Source organism: Bacillus rossius, chromosome 8, assembly GCF_032445375.1.
Source record: "Bacillus rossius redtenbacheri isolate Brsri chromosome 8, Brsri_v3, whole genome shotgun sequence".
Lineage (NCBI taxonomy): Eukaryota > Metazoa > Arthropoda > Insecta > Phasmatodea > Bacillidae > Bacillus > Bacillus rossius.
Window position 1 is genome coordinate 52,410,549 of NC_086336.1, and position 16,788 is coordinate 52,427,336.

General features: G+C 39.0%; 1 protein-coding gene across 6 annotated transcripts in view; it reads right to left on the bottom strand.

The window, feature by feature from the left end:
• The window catches only part of LOC134534931 (cilia- and flagella-associated protein 91-like), a 34,841-nt gene that overhangs the window by 10,330 nt on the left and 7,723 nt on the right, over window positions 1-16,788 (bottom strand). For all 6 annotated transcript variants that reach the window (XM_063373661.1, XM_063373657.1, XM_063373660.1 and 3 more), the window contains 10 exons: window positions 15,151-15,269; window positions 13,700-13,768; window positions 12,574-12,812; window positions 11,123-11,280; window positions 9,743-9,911; window positions 9,165-9,347; window positions 8,620-8,766; window positions 7,963-8,141; window positions 6,828-6,974; window positions 5,499-5,720 (listed from right to left, as the gene is read on the bottom strand). In XM_063373661.1, the coding sequence (XP_063229731.1) occupies window positions 5,499-5,720; window positions 6,828-6,974; window positions 7,963-8,141; window positions 8,620-8,766; window positions 9,165-9,347; window positions 9,743-9,911; window positions 11,123-11,280; window positions 12,574-12,812; window positions 13,700-13,768; window positions 15,151-15,269 (1,632 nt within the window). The remainder of the gene's footprint in view (window positions 1-5,498; window positions 5,721-6,827; window positions 6,975-7,962; window positions 8,142-8,619; window positions 8,767-9,164; window positions 9,348-9,742; window positions 9,912-11,122; window positions 11,281-12,573; window positions 12,813-13,699; window positions 13,769-15,150; window positions 15,270-16,788) is intronic.

Here is a 16,788-nt window from a genome sequence, read left to right on the forward strand (position 1 = left end):
AGCGAAGGAAGTGGGAGGGGGAATGGCGACAACATTCTCTCTCTTTTATTTTACTATAGCCCGTCCCACTCTTAGATTGCAGTACACGGCTTATGGCGCGCGCTGCTGCCAAATCTCTAACACATTACGAATTCCAGGAGATGTGTGTCTTTGTAATTCGGATCGAACAAGAAGCATTTTAATAAATCATATCGTAATTTATATTTTATACTATTACACATATAAATTTGTAATAATGCCACTTTTATGTAAATTTCAAATAAAAACTACCTATTGTAGACGAAAATTGCTTATAGTTTTCTTTTATGTTCTAAAAATCCCATATATGTGTATATTGTATATATATATACACACACACACACACACACACACACACACACACACACACATATATATATATAATCACATTTTCATGGGCCCGATAAATGCCGTATTTTTGGACAAGTCATGTCCAAAATTATAAATAAAATACGGTAATGGAAATTCTCGGTCGAGTAGTTATGGAAAAAATCCAAACAATTGGGCCGAAATGGGGAAGATTTTTTGAAAAACAGAAAAATCGCAAAAACTCCCATAATATGAATAATATCGCATACGTTTTAACGTATGATAACTCGGAGTACCTAATGCCAAAAAATGTTTTCTAAATAAATTTTTGATACGACCAGCCATAACTGCATGGGTTCGAAAAATATTTTCACCGGACAAAAAAAAGTAATCGCCTTAGTAGACACCTTATCAAATCTGTTTAAATTGTTTGTAAATATCATAATTATTTTCCAAAACTTTGTCAAAAACAATGTTTGATAAGATGCTTGATGTTGAGAAGGATAGAAAAATAATTCAAAATTTTGTACCATCATCGCTATTAAATTCCTTCGTATTTATTTGAAACATTTTACATATTATGTTCAAGATTCAATTAAAATATATTTTGTAACAACCATTACTGCAAGGGGAATAAAAAACTATGGGTTTATGAATATAAAAATCCCTTTTTGTTCTAATGTAAAGAAATATAATCATCAAAATCTTCCTGCGCCTTTAGGCTGTGCTGATAAGGAATTTTTTTAACTTTAACTTACAACAAGAATCTGTTCACACACATTTCATTCATAGGAATTTATACGATAAATGTAACGTTACCTTGATTAAGAAATTAATAACATCACAAACCTTTTAATCACTATCGCTACCGCTGACCAATGTTGATACCCCTTCCATAAGAGTAGCACAGAGCTGGCCAGAAGAATGGTAAGCTTCCTTAATTGCATTGCACACACTCATATTTTTTGAAAAATACTCAAAGACATTCAACGCAATCTTGCGCTCCCTCCCGCGTAGCCTACCGATAAAATTTCTTTTTGGTGTTCTAACTTCCATATTTTATATGTACATAATAAAAATAAATGTAGAAAATAAAATCACGTATGTTAATATATAATTCGTTTGTCAAAATTATAACTGTAACGAGTCACCAGACACAACGCGTTGCTTCGTCGCGAGACGCGATACTAACTGGCAGACTGGTTTTCAGAAATACGTATCTAAGGAAATATTGGTTGACTGAGGAAGCCATGTATTTGAAATTGCTTGCAGGACAGAACCCCATTTATCTAAACATACGACCCTGTTTCCTCTTACGACGGCCGCTTGTGAGAGAAACCTCTATTGCAGCGCGCTCTTGTACTGATAATACACATCTTTAACAGCTATTTCCACGAAAACTGTAGAAGCAATTGAGATGGAGCTGCTTTTAAAAACTAATTCAATTCATTGTGAACATTTTTCACGCTTTCGTCCCCCATATATCTTTAATAGAAAAAAAGTTTTCCGCTGGTCAACTTTTTGATGTGTCAGTTTGTGAGAAAATGCATTTCAATATATTAAAAAAATTATTTAAGTGAAACCTGTATAGTTTTTGTCTTAACATTTGTTCGGTGGCGTCCTAAGGCATTAATTTATTAATAAAAAAAATCTGAATGAAATACACATGTAGGTTTTTTTTTTTGATGTGAAACATCTCGGAATACTTCAAAACAGTTCGCAGTGAATAAGTTATGTTTTTTAATTTTTTCGGACACTTAAAATATTGTCAAGTATTCAAAATAAGCATTGACTGATGCGTATTTCGATGCTATACAATATGAAAAAAAGCTTGGTCCAAAAATTAAAATTTTAATTTCGTTCGATATTTGGCAACAACACACGAATAAACAAGGACAGCGCTAACAGCAATCGACATGTGTCAGAGAGAGAGAGAATGCGCCCATTTACTTCCACACTGCAATCTAAGAGTGGGATGCTCTATAGCTGCGCTGGCTTTCTGTAGAGGGGGAGGTCTAAAAATAAACAAGAGATGTGCGAGCTTGCGCGCGCACGTGTGTGTGTGTGTGTGTGTGTGTGCTGTGAACGTGTGTGTGTGTGCGAGAGACCAGGTTGTGTGTGTGTGTGTGTGTGAAAGAGAGGCCTCGTTGCTTGTGCGTATGTGTGGGGGCTGGCCAGAAACGTCACCCGTCACCGGCAGTTAACGACTTCCACTCCTCCTCGCCCCACCCCCTCACTTTTTTTTCCGTGTATAGCGCGCATCCTTATTTTTTTCCTTTACTTGAGGGGAAAAAAGGGCGCGCTATACACGAGTATATACGGTAATATGTTTAACGATTATTGAAACTACATAAATGAAAATGGATTTTTGTAACAGTTTGGAATGTTTATATTGATATAAGTAATTATTTTAAGTCCATGGTGACCTGTTTATGATTTGTAATAAGTAAAAGAGTAAAAAAAAAACACAAGTCTGCTTACATTTGATTGTTGACAAAATCTTAGGCTTACGTGATGTATTTTGAGGCAAGGAAAATTTTTTTTTTGGTGTGTCCGGCGGGAGGGGGCATTAAGGTTTTTCGCCTAGGGCGCCAATTTACCTTGCACCGGCCCTGCGCGTTCGAATCACTGCTGACCTCAGTACTGATGTCGACCAGGGCTACGCCCTCCCTCAGGTCCCCTCTTCTCCCACCATCACCCTCTGTTCGAACTTCCCGCCGGCAAGTGTGTGGGTGCGTGTGTTCGTCCGCCCCGCAAGAGGCGAGTAGAGTCTGTGCCAGGCACCCTTAAAATAATATTTAATTAATATAATTGTAATTCTTTTCTTTTCAACTAAGTGTACTACGTATATGCCTTTCAGTTATTTTAATGACGGAGCAGTGCTGTGCACGGTCCACTTCCAAACCAACCCAATGCGGGTAGAACGATATATTTGAATTTAAGAAATAGACAAGTAATCTAAAATTTCACAATAAATAATTATAATTTGTTATTGACTTCCAGAGGGGATTTTTTATATTACTTTTAACTCAATAAGTTTGTGAGAGACCTATCGGTAATTCAGTTGCTTCCGGGCGCCACGACACCCGACCTCTGACAGTCTCTTCCGATCGCCACCTGGGGTAGGACGAGTCGTCTGCATCTCGTCGACTTCACCATGAGTTTAACTGATCGTTTAGCATCCGCCATATATATTAATATTTTAAAACTTTTTTTTTTTCTTCAGGGACTCCTCCGGGTGGAAGGCTGTTTCACTTTAAGTTCTCCGGAAAATTTTAAATAAAACCACGAGATGTTTTCTTGTCCAGGTCACGAGGGATCCTGGCCACACCTAAGCCGGACGATTTGCGGTTGGTAATTTTTACAATATAATCAAGGAGGAGAGTTGTAAGAGTTCACCATGTCTGTACTCTCTGCAATAAAACCCTTGTACCAGATACTGTGTGTATTTTCACCTCCTGACCATGCATACCGCCAGAGTAAGAACCAGGGCATGTTGGACGCCCCAAGAGCCCACAAACGATCATCACTTGGTAGTGCGTAAACGTGCCTACTGCTCAGTAGTATCTGCTTTTAGGATAGATTGTGACACAGTGTAGGGGCAATCGAGCCTAGCTCCCACATGGGTCATGTCACGACTATGGGACAGAGCCATTAGCCGGATCCACGTGTCCATCCACGTTGTGGTTCCCATGTCCGTGATCTGCAACGTTACTAAATAATTAATCCTCCACTGCATCAATAGTATTCCAATTTTATGTCTGCAATCAGAATTTAGGCAGTTCAGAGACCTCTTTGATTAGAAGATTTAAGGACGAGGTAAGTAAACATGCGGGTTTTTTTTTGTCTCATCAATAGACCATTAGTATGGGCAGGCAATTTCAAGAAATGACCGCGATATGGTATGCCCGCGCCAGTGGTTTTTTTCTTGTAATTGGTATCCGTCTGCAAGAGAAATCATTGCGTTATTTGACCGGGCCACTCGAGACGCGTTTGCTTTCCGACTGAATTATTGTGATTGGTATGCTGACAGTAGACACGCACTTGAAAGAAACCCAACCAATCAAGAAACACAATATGATGCTATAGTGTTTTAACACTTGACTAGTTTTGAAATCGTTTCGCGAAAAATACATGGCGCTTGTCGTAACTGATGGGTCATATAAGTCAGGGAACTCCTCATGTGTGAGGCGGAAAACAAAAGGGGACCTCTTGTTGGCTATGTCAGTTTTTCAGTACAGTCAAAGTTAGTGGTTTGGGTCAAAATTATCATTTTCTGATTTTTGCAATTTATCATAGTTCAGCTTGTCCTTTACATGTTTTCAGCTTTTGTTTCATACCTTAATTATTTCTCAAATGTAAAAAATAAAGTTTTTGAGTTGTTTTTAATTTTTAAGTGTGTTTTTCTCAAAACGCCCATTTACATTTTATAAAATTCAAATGCCCGTAGTTTAAACATTAAAAAAATAATTGAGTCATGAATTTTGCACGAAATTTTTCAGAGTTTAGAGCGTAATTCAAAAATATTGATACCTAAAAACCGGAAATTGCAGACAGGAGGTCCCTTTTTGCTTTTTGCTTTCCGCCTCACATATAAAGAACACTTGCTTGGAGTGATTTATGAAAATCTTGAAAACCAGCTCTGTGTTTTAGGTCGGCCTGCAGTTATTAGAAGCACGTTATGAACTATAAATGTTGGTGCAAATTTAATAAAACATTTTTAGAATCTCCACATAAAGTCACCTTAAGAGTTGTGTCTTCCTTCATGACTTGTTAAGATCAGATTTGTGATGGGACTGACAAATAAATAATATTGTGTACCCTTGAGCTTTGCAATTAAAATTTAAAACTGTATGAAAAATAATTTATTTTGTATTTAAATAAAATCTGGAGTCTTATTTATTTTAAATTTGGAAACATTTTGCACGATTGTCCTTGGACCAAAATAAGAGGAAGATCACAGTCTACCTGATCTTCCTTAATTAAGCCTCTTCAATGTGCTTAAACGCCCGGACAATGCCAGCATTTGGTGCAGAAATCATGTGTCTGTAAATTTTTTCCGTCTTAAGTTACGGGCATTCGGATTTTTTCAAATGAAAATGGGCGTTTTGAGAAAAAACACAGTTCTAATTCAGCTAGTTTTGCAGGTAAGGAGAAAAAATGCCACCGACCTGCGCGAACATTTGGTCATGCTCGCGTCGCCTGGCTTCCTCGGCCTGGCGCCGGCCGGCCTCGGCCGCCTCCCGGCGGTGGCGCTCCCTCTCGGCCATGAGCGCAAACGCATGGGCGCGACGCTCGTCCAGCAGACGGCACAGCTCGCTGGACAGGAAGTCCAGCGTGGAGCCGATCTCTCTGCCTTGCACGGCGTCCACCACGCCCAGTCGCCTCCTCTCCTGCAGTCCCCCAGTTGCACCGGTTAAACACCCTCTACCCGCCTTCCAGGCTCGCACGAACGTGTGGCGTGCACACACGGCCGTGTTCACAGCCGAGCTGATCCGTAATGCCATCAGAAAATTTAACAGGTTAATAAATCGTATGAACCGGTTTGTGTTGTGTGAGTGAATGGCAGTACAGAATATTAAAACATAGAAATCTATTTTTGCAATAAACAGTCCGTTTCAATGTAACCTGAGAAGCACTTTCTTTTCACTGAAGCAAATATTTTGAATATGGCTAGTCAGACATGGTCGCAAATAGTTTTTAGCTGTACCGTGGTATAACCATGTTCATTCGGTGAGATGTTTATGAACAATTCCCGAAGAGGGTTTTGTAATAATTATTGTAGTTCAATACAATTGATATTTCTAACAAAGCGTACGCAAATCAATTCCATTTAAAGATTTAACTTTAAAGGGACAAAACATCATTATACGACAGGTATATGAAATTATCTATAATTTGCTTACAAATGCTTAAGTAAGATTCCGTGTAAAGGATATTTTATTATATTTTAGACTATTTGACAGTTTCACTTGGTGGACAAGTGCGCATGCATACAGGTCACTGAGCCAATGGCAATGAATTTGGTTATCAATGGGATGTACAATAGAAGTAGATATTCTGTAGCATTTCAAAAAATTGTTCATTTTAAGTGAACAGACTATATTATTCTCTGTCGCCCTAAAACACATACACATTCACACTTTCATTAGTATTTAGACCCCATTGAATGAAGGGGCACATAATAATTGATTGTAGATTTCTCATTCTTGACATTTGTGGTATTAAGTTACCACTTACTGCAAATACTGTATAATTTTTTTTTATGTGTAGCTTAGAATTTATAAATTTAGTTTATTGCATGTTCATCAATGTTGCAACTCATATGTATAACATTTTAAACCTTTTAGTTTGCTTGTTTTGGTTTGGTGTGGTGCTAGTAGGAATTTAAAATTCTGTTTAGGAAGGGAGGGTTGTGTTACTGTGCCACTCAATTAAATAGGCCCTTGATTGGTGGAAATATCAGAATGTTTTCACATGCAGCAGATGTGAATAGTTACCTCCATGTGAGAGCTTTCCCGCTGCTCGTACAAGGATTCCACCTGAAGCTTCCGCTGAGCCACCTCCGCCATGCCAGCCTCTGTCAGGGAGTGTGTCGTTTTCAGTTCGTCTATCAGCGCTTGGCACCTGATGCGCCCTTGGTGCATCTGCAAAATTCAGTAGATGATCTAGACCAGGGTCTTGCTGTATTAGCGATTTTGCCGGATTATCGAATGCCGGAAAAGTTTTAACAAGAATACCAAGTGAAAAAATGTGAAACAGGAAACACTGAATTGAAACATTAACTCTGAGCGAACTAAAAATGCCCACAGAGCAGTAACGCGACTTTCCTGTTACGGTCAACAGCTGAAACCCACCCAAAAAATAAAAAATAAAAAATAAAAACCTGAACATCAGTAGTTCCACATAATGTGTTAAACCACTCTATCACTCTTTCTCCTGAATCTAGACATTTGTATGAGGACAACACAGTTTCCCAAAAGGATCTTCTCCAGAAAAAAAAATTGACTGTAATTTTATTTTCAGCAGTGAAAAATAGCATACCGGAAAAGTATTAAACTAACCAGTAATGTTCTAATTTGCTACCTTTATTAACTGGACAGATATTTTTGTTGTACCTTGATGGTTTTAACAAGAAATTACCAATTTGGTAAAATGGTTTGACATGTGATGATATTCAGAAGCATTTGGGTTAAAATTGTGGTCCTGATTTTGATTTTCTTGAAATCAATCCAAGAAAATGGTGGGAATTTAGCTTATTACAGGCCACTGCCAATTCCTTCCTCGACATCGCAGCATCGTGTTGTTTGCGTGGGTCAGTCTGTAATCACCTCTTGGAAGAGACGGTATACCCCAAGAGTCCACAGTAGAGAGGGAATGGCCAGCCTTTGTGGTAGACTGCTAACTTCATCGAGCCATCCGCAAACTAAACCCTCCAGCATAAAGCAAGAGCGTTATGGAAGTACTTTCTTTTAAAAATATATATATAAATGGTAATTACCGGTACTACTTTTTAAAGTTAAAACCTCATTGTTGAGTTTTACTAGTGGCTTATTTAAAAAAAAACACACACACATTAACAGCTGCTAAATACAAAATACAGTTTGTGTAGTCCGTTATTATCGTTCCACTGACCAAGGTCTGAATTGCACGGCCTTTGATGAGCTTCTGGAGCAGAACTGCAGCCTGGTACACTTGTTCTTCCTCGTCGGGGACTCCCTCGGTCCCAGGGGTCTCGGGGCGGGGCAGCGGCTTCTCCAGTCTCACCAACAGCCTCAGGGGCGGCAGCGGTTCCGTCTGCTTCTGTCGCAGAGCTGGGACACAGCACGCCGACGAGCTTCCCTGAGGTGACGTCTCACCGGCCAGACGCAAGACAGACGGGCTTTCAAGACTTGATGTGAACGTGCAGCCATTTGAATCAGCCAACATAGATCACCTTAAAAATTTGAATTACAAGTTATGTTATCAGGTAAATGTTTGAAAGAAAATATAATGTACAAAGTACATAGTGAGAAGAGAATGTAACTTTTATAAAAAAAACAGTAGTTTGGAGATTTTAAATTATTCTTGCTAGTATTTTGCAAAATATTTTTTTTTTCATTTGTCCTCTCATATTATTGGTTGTTTGATAAGCTGTAGAGACCTAAATAATGGTTGGTATTTAAAAACTGGTGCACCATTAGTTACGTAACTACGTGCGTGGCAGCGTGAGTAGCTGAAGAGTACCACGGTTGCATCCACCGCCAAATGACCTGACTGAGCTGAGCACGCAAGCCTCGAGGCGAGACTCACCCAGCAAGTCCTCGTGCAGCTTTTGCAGGACCTGCTCAAGCCACCGCGCGTCACGCGCGCACATCTCGCCCTGCTTCCTGGGGACGGCAGCCCGTTCGTAGTCGAACGCGGGGCGCCTCCTGGCCACGCTGTCCACCGTCTCCTCTCCTTCGCACACGGACGACACTTCGGTACTGTACGCACCCGTTCCGACCCGCAAAACACAGCATCGGCATTAACATTTCTTAACGAAAGAACAGGCGTTGCTTTCTTCCTTTTTTATTTCATGGCTGATTTTCCTTTCTTGCAAATTGAAAATATTGACATTCACCAGCATTACTGCTGGATGAACCAAAATTATTTTATCATAAAAATACTATAATTCTGCTGCGAAAATAGCTAACAATAATGGTCTACGAGATAAAAGTAAGATCTACTGCATTAAATTTTTATAAGGGAACAATTTATAATATATTTTCAGGTGAGATAATGCACTTTTTTGAGGGTGCTGAAAAGACGGTAACTGACGGTAGATGCGTCGTGCTGTATCCGTCGTAGTGACCCACCTGTGAGTTGTGAGAGGATGTTCTTCTTCACCTTGATGACTTCATGACGCCGACGAGGGTGCTCTCCAAACCTCATCTGCGGAGCGTACAGCTCTGACGAGTAGTCCGCCAGCTCGTCTATCACGTTGCTCCGAACGTATTTCCTCTGCACCCCTTGGTGTTTCATGGCCAGCCTGCGCAGCTCTGCAAATGCAAACATTTAGCTCTTAGTTGTTGCCCGTTGGCGACTTTCCTAGTTTATTGTGTAATTATGTTCGCTCGAATACGACTCGACCAGAAATAAACCCTCCATCAGATCTGTGAGTACTTGATTGTGGAACCACGGGTGGTTCCTACGTAGGGGATCAAGGCATTTGAGATGCCCTAAGAGCCCCGGGGCATCAGAGCGGGCTGGTAGGGTAGGCTTTAACCCCGTACAGGGGGGATCAAGCCTAGCACCCACACGGGCCACATCACGACACAGAACGGAGTCGCTAGCCAGGTCTACGTACCCATCCATGTGGTGGCGCCCATGTCCTCAGTCCATAACGTGCCTAATTAGTTAATCACTTGAACCTCCTGCGACGTCAGTGTATTACCTCTGTTGTGCTGGTGCCTGATGCTGTGGAGCTTGCGCTCCTTCTCGCGCTCCTTTGTCAGCCTGTAGCGCCTCAGCCTCTCCTCCAGACGGTCCCGCGCTTCTTGCTTGGTCTCTTCCCCGATCCTGCGAGCCACTTCTAGCCTCGCGTCGTGGAGCATCTGAATCTCCTGCAAGTGCCGAGTGTGGCTGTCATTCCTTCCGATGCATCAGCCAGGGTTTTAATGTTGCAACTACAACCATTTCAGGAATAGTACACACTTCTCTCAACTGGCTTTTTTCATCAAACTGTAACTACTACACCCATCTAAAAATGACTGATTTGGAGCATGTTGGATTCACTAATGCTCAGATTTATGATTGATTTATACCTAATATAGTCCCACTATTTAACCCGGCTGTGATCTTTTTGGCCCGTTCTGTTATCCAGAACCAATCGAGCAATGAAAGCTAAAACACTGGAAAACTTATAAACTTATGTATAAAAGCTTAGTGATTTATTGAAAAATACCTGGCTAATTCTAAAAAATAAAAATAAATTTATATCCTTGAGTCCTGTGAAATGGGATCGTGAGTTATCGTTAAGTTTTTTCCCCTTCATAAAACTACATCACTAGGCATACCAAATTATGAAACAGATTTATCGCTTTTATCTTAACCCTTTCCTGCCTAGAAATGTAAAAAAATTGAATATTGTAATTTTTATTTTATTTTTATATTTAAGTAGGCATAAAAGTAGGCCATAATTTTTTCCAAATTTTTTTATTTATATTTAATATATTTTTTAATGATGGGACTTTTAAGTCCTGACAGGCATTTATCATACGTCCAGCTCAACAAACAAAAAAATGGGCGCTCCAGACTGGTGCAGTGCTGCCGTTTTAGTGCTGCAACCTCTTGGCTGTCAATCGAACTTCTTCGAAAACTGGCAGAGCGGAGCTATACAGGGACCCAGAGGTCCCGACAGGCAGCATGTGGTTTCAAACATGCACACACTATTTCTATGGGGCTTCAAACATTGTGGGACTCACAAGTATCGCCAGGCAGGAAAGGGTTAAATAAAAAAATATAAATGTTCAAGTAAATACTCTAAAAATCATTCTCTCATTTTGTCCCAATGGCCAATTCAAATAGATTTAAAAGTTTTCTAAAAACTGTTTGCTATCTTATCATTTACTCATGTATAATAGTTCTGGTTGTACATCAATGTGGCTGATGGAAAAATCACAAAATGTATCTTTTTTTTTTTAATTTGTCACTAAAGAACGAGTCGTTCCCTCACAGTTTAGTGTAACGGTATGATTGTGGGATAGTTGTGAACTGTATTGAACGCAGCCTCGGGCTGAGAGAAACCCTCCACCTGGTCGTAGCGCCGGCCCACCTGCTCTCTGTTGGACCATTCCTCCCGCTCCATGGCTTCCAGGATGTCCGAGATGTCCTTCTGGTTGTCGGCGGCGGCGACGGCTTCCTCCCACTTCCTGCGCACGCGCGCGCGCTCGATGATCCTCACCTCGTGCATCCCGGCGGGCAGGCCGTGGCCTGAAATACACGACTTTATGTAGGCTTTTGGACATACGCCATTGCTTAGCACATGTATGTCTGTATAAGAACACTACAAAAAAACACAAATGACAAAACACAAATTAAGCAAAAAATTGCTGTTGTCAGGATTTAACGCCACACAAAACTCCACAACAGGAATATGGTCAACAAACTAAGAAAAAACAAAGTAAAATGGACTAACAGAATGAAAAAAAAAAAACACAAATTATGACAGCACAAAAATACCGAACCCAAAAAATTCAGCACAACAGTTGAAACGAGACAAAAACACAGCAAAACGAAAAGACGAAACAAACACAATAGTTTTCCAAAAACAAAAAAACAAAAGAGAAAGGAAAAAAAAAACCACAAATGATGACAGCACAAAAATATTGAACCCAAAAATATTCAGTACAACAGTCAAAACGAGACAAAAACACGACCAAACAAAAAGACGAAACAAACAAAACAGTTTTCTAAAACAGAAACAAGCGACGTTGATGCAATATTTATACATAAATGTTATAAAAATAGCCTGAAGTTAATTATTTACTTGATACAACTGGAAGATAAGTTCCTCCCTTCAACAGTCATCAACTACCATTTCTTTGTACATAAAATAAGACTAATGATATTTTATACAGAATCATCAAAAATTTCAATAAGTATAATACTTATTTTCCTTCACCAGTTAGTAAAATAAACGTAAGGAAAAAAACTAATATCTTCATTTACAATATAAATAATTAAAGGCTCAAAATTTTTTTGTTATTTTGTGTTTTCTATGCTGTCTAGTGTTATCAACTAATTATGTCCTAGTCCCTGTTCTGTAAAAAAAAAAAATTACATATTAGTTTTTGTTTATCGTGCATACCATTTAAGGTAGGCATGTTACAAAATGGGGGTTGTCCGTAAAGTCGGATTTCGAACGATAATTTTACTTGATAACGTCATAAGAAAACATTGATGAAAAATTGCATACTTTTTTAATTTCCAAATATTATTTACAGTTTTTTTGCAAATTTAATTTAAATAAATTGTTCAAATATAGTCACGAACAATTTAGTTATAGAAATAAAGTGAAATCAAATCAATGTCAATAAATTGTTAATAGCAAATTTTAGCAGCCATGAATTTTAAACAGATACAGTCCAATAAGACATTTTGTCGAGTGCTTTTCTCATTGTAATGCCGACATGTGCAAACGTTTTTTTGATCTCCGGCTCATGAACGGTAATTATTTCTGCGACCGGTTGGTTTTGAGAAGTGTCGAGCGGGGCCCGGACTCACCCCAGGAGAGCATGGCCAGGGAGAGCACCTCCGGGCTGCTGCCGTCGGCGACCCTGCAGGGCGGGGCCCAGGGCGTCGTCTGGGCCTCCGACTCCCTGTAGTCGGTCTGGGTGCCGTGCGAGCGCGAGGCGGGCACGGCCGACGCGGCGGGGGCCCGGCACGGCTCTGGGGCGCACGTCGTCGCCACTTCCGCCGCCGGAGTCACGAGGGTCGCGGGCAGGAGCATCGGCACCGTCGGCCTGGATGTGTGCCAACCCTCCAGTGTGTGCCAACTCAAGTTAGCGGCAGGTACAATTTGATTTGATTTTTTATTTCATCCAATAGACCATACAGAAATGGTATAGAATATGTCGAAAAAAAATAAAAAATTACAAATACACATAAATACAAACACATGAACAGGTACAAGAACAGTATTAAAAGAATTACAAAATTAAAGTAAATATAATATAACAGCTGCTCTTCCATCAATAAGCACCTATTATGTATTATATATTATATATATTTTATAGGTATGATTCCGTGTCACTTTCTTCATGTCGCTATTAATTTTAATGGTTTGTACTCGATTAAATAGGTATCACTTTTAAACTTATTTTACAGTTTCCTTTCAGTCAGTATGACATAACGATATCACAATACAGTAATACTATACTACTCGTCTTAATATGTTTTTAACTGGAATAGGTGTGTGTCAGTATATGATTTTTTTTGTTAAATTTGTTGTGAAATTTTGTCAGGAATTTTTTTTTCAAAAGTTCAGAAGTGTTTTTTATGTGCATGACTGAACCAATTTGATACAAAATAATTTGTGTTTGTGGGAATGGACAGACTCTACGACTCACTCTTTGTAATTTTTTTCTCTCCTCTGTAACCCTAACGTACAGCACTACACTGTTTTTTTACTGTTGAAACCGTGAATGGAAAATCATGCGCAAAAAGTATTTCAAAGCTCTGCCTACCAGTAGGTATGTATATGAATACCAAACAAACATGTAAAAATGCTCAAATATCTTTCAAGACTAGCAGCGAACCCACTTCAGGATAAAATATTTCATTCATGATAGTAAGCACACTCATTACCCATCTTCTAAAACAGTTCTTATAATACAAAGTGTACTCTTACTTGGAGAAGAAGCGATGGCGGTCCACACCTACAATGTCAACTTTTGGATCTGCCTTCAACTCCGGTGGACTTGAAAAATAGAAAAACCAAAAAATACCCAAAGTTAAGAAAATATTAATTTGTTGACAAGAATATTTCAATAAACAAGATACAGCTTATTTATTTCCTTGATATTAAAAGATAGCAGAGCTGCATCACACAGAAATCCACTCCTGGACGCTGCTGAGATGCTAGGTTCTGTTACTGGAACACAATCATGAATGGTGAGCGAGACAACCAAACATTCCCAGTGGGGCCACGTGGCGGCCGTCTGCCGAGCTGACTCTCGGCTGTCAGGCTGCTGCAGCCTGTCCCGAGTGACTCGGTAAGTCACAAGGCTGTTACAAGAATCTCTTGAAGCTGCCTGGAGAAGGGTTGGCAGGCTCAGAATGTAAAACAGAACTAGTTGAAGCAAGCTTGATTAGATGCTCTTTTTATTCAAAAAATTTTTATAATCACAAAATCAAATGCAATTATATACTTGAAAATACAGATTTACATGTCCCTCAATTTAATGATTGATTGCAGTCTTCCTTGTGAACCCCCCATAAGAATATTGTCGCAAACTTTAATAATCAAAGCATGCAATTTAGTTAAGTAGCATATTAATTCTGCTTTATTGTTATTACTCTGTTTTTGTTTTAACCTGCAGTTACTTTTTGGTTGTAATCTTCTCTGTAAATGTTTAGTTCTGTGTAAAAAAAAATTTTGTATAACTAATTAATGTATATGTCTATGTGTTTTTGCTTTTCTCTCTTTTGTGTTGTCCTTTTGTACATGTTGTGTCGTGTATATTTGCTGTGTCTGTTCCTTGAGTTTCATACTGTTGGTAGGCATTTTACGTATTAAAATTAATTAATTAATTGATTAATGGCTATCTTACCAGGAGATATTTTCGAGTGACCACCTGATGTACTGTTTTATAGTTCAACTAATACATTATTGCCTCAGCGCTAAAGCGGCATGTACTCTTCCCACCATGCTGTGCGAAACTAAGGAACTTCAAGCAATAACCCTAAAATATTTTTATAGGTCTGTTGCATGACCTGAGCAATCCTTTAATATTTTTTTCTCAGCATTCATTGAAAGTTTTTAACTACAACAATCTGAAAAGGGATATTTTATTGGCTAAGGACTTTAGGGTAATGTTTATGATATGAGAGAATTTATCAAATTTACCATTCCAAATCAACATATTTTTCATCGCATGAAAACACATTGTGAATTATATTTAACTGTTTATTGTTAAAACTTGGGTTTCAAACACTAAAATGCACAGTTGAACTGCCAAGAAATTAAACCTCAAGTGTGATGTAAGAATAGAAAAGTTTAATTATTTTTGGTGTTCTTTTTTTCCAGCAAGCTTATGTAGTAGTCCCTAAGATTTCCCATATTGTCTGGTAGATACATACACTTGTCTAGAATGCCAGTTCTTGTTTATGAACATCGGGATTCTGTCTGAGGGCTTCAGGCAGACCTGGAACCTTGGCCGATTGTCGCTGAACATGTTACCGAAGATGGGGCGTATTTTCTGCAACACACACGCACACAATGGTGGAAAAGACATTTTAATACATGACGCAGGGTGTTAAAAGTTAAGGGAAGGTTGGTGAATTTTGTGGCTTAAGCAATATTTATTTTTTTTATCATGTACACTCTCGCCACAAGTTGGATTTCATTTTTGTGGCTTTTGTCTTACATTCTGTCAGAAAAAAGTTATGGATACAGTATAACCCCGTTGTTACGACCCCTTTATTACAACCCCTTTTCGAGGAACCGTGAAAAATTTTTGTTAAAAAGTCAAAAAGTGGGAGGAAATCGGCCGAAAATTTGTTTGAAGCGCGTTGTGCTATGTTTCTCTTGGCTAACACTGTACTTCACGTGATGTCGTGGACACCCTTTCCTTGCTGATCCTTTCTTCCCTCCTAACAAAGATAACGGCTCCTTGGCACCGGCATGTCTGTGCACCGGGTGCCCGCCTGTCAACCAACCATTATGATATCGCTTGCTCTTGGACACACTATCCTCTCTGTTTGCTACTGTTATCATAGATTAGATTGCCGTGATTTTGGATGTGTCTGGGCTTTGATTATTGTTTGTTGATGACTTATTCTTATTACTCCAATTCTGTTGCACAAACAGATATTGACAACCCGCACATATTTTAAATATAATACACTGACTTTTGATCACTGTAAAATGAGTAGAAAGTAGGGCTGTCTGAGATTGCAAAATTTGGGAAAAGTTTCAGGATAGCTAAGATTTTTTTTCCTGTTGGACAGGAAGAATTAAGGGTGAGAATTTTTTTTTTTATGGTTATTCAAATGTTTGGTAGAGGGGGGTGGGGGTTTATTTTCCACTAAATTCAGCTATATAAATTGAGAGAAAACTAACACAGCAAAAGCTAGATTTTACATGGTTGTTCAGAGACATAAAAAATGTTATCTGTGTACTTAATTTTACCGAGAAGAGAGTTGATGGTTAGTTTCATTCAAAATGTGGCTAAGGAGTTTGTATGCATCAGGAAGATAACAACCGGCTATAAACATAAGATATAAGTAAGGGCATATATTTTTTGCGAAAACATTTTGAGACTAGCTGAGATTTAATACACTGTCGCCTGTGTTTGGTGATTGGTCGAGTTTCTTTCAGGTACACGTTCCCTGCTGGTACACTGATCACAAGCATTCACTGTGGAAGCAAACAATCCTGAATGGCTTAGTAAAAAAAAAAATTGATTGCTTCTCCTGTAGATGGCCACCAATCACAAGAAAGAAACTGCTGGGGCTGTATACATTATTGCAGTCTTATAGCCTTATATGCTTTCAGATTTTTTTCACAAAAAATACATGGCCCTAGATATAAGGAATGATAAGACATATTTTTCAAGTAGATATATGTACATACACAACAACCGACAGATACACGTCCTCCCCTCAATCTTCATTTCAACTGCTACAGGGTATGTTTATTTTGACATCTCAAAGAGTTATCTTTTCCACTGGGTTTACAAAAAAAGGTCGCTTCACAGCGTAATAAAGAAAAATTAT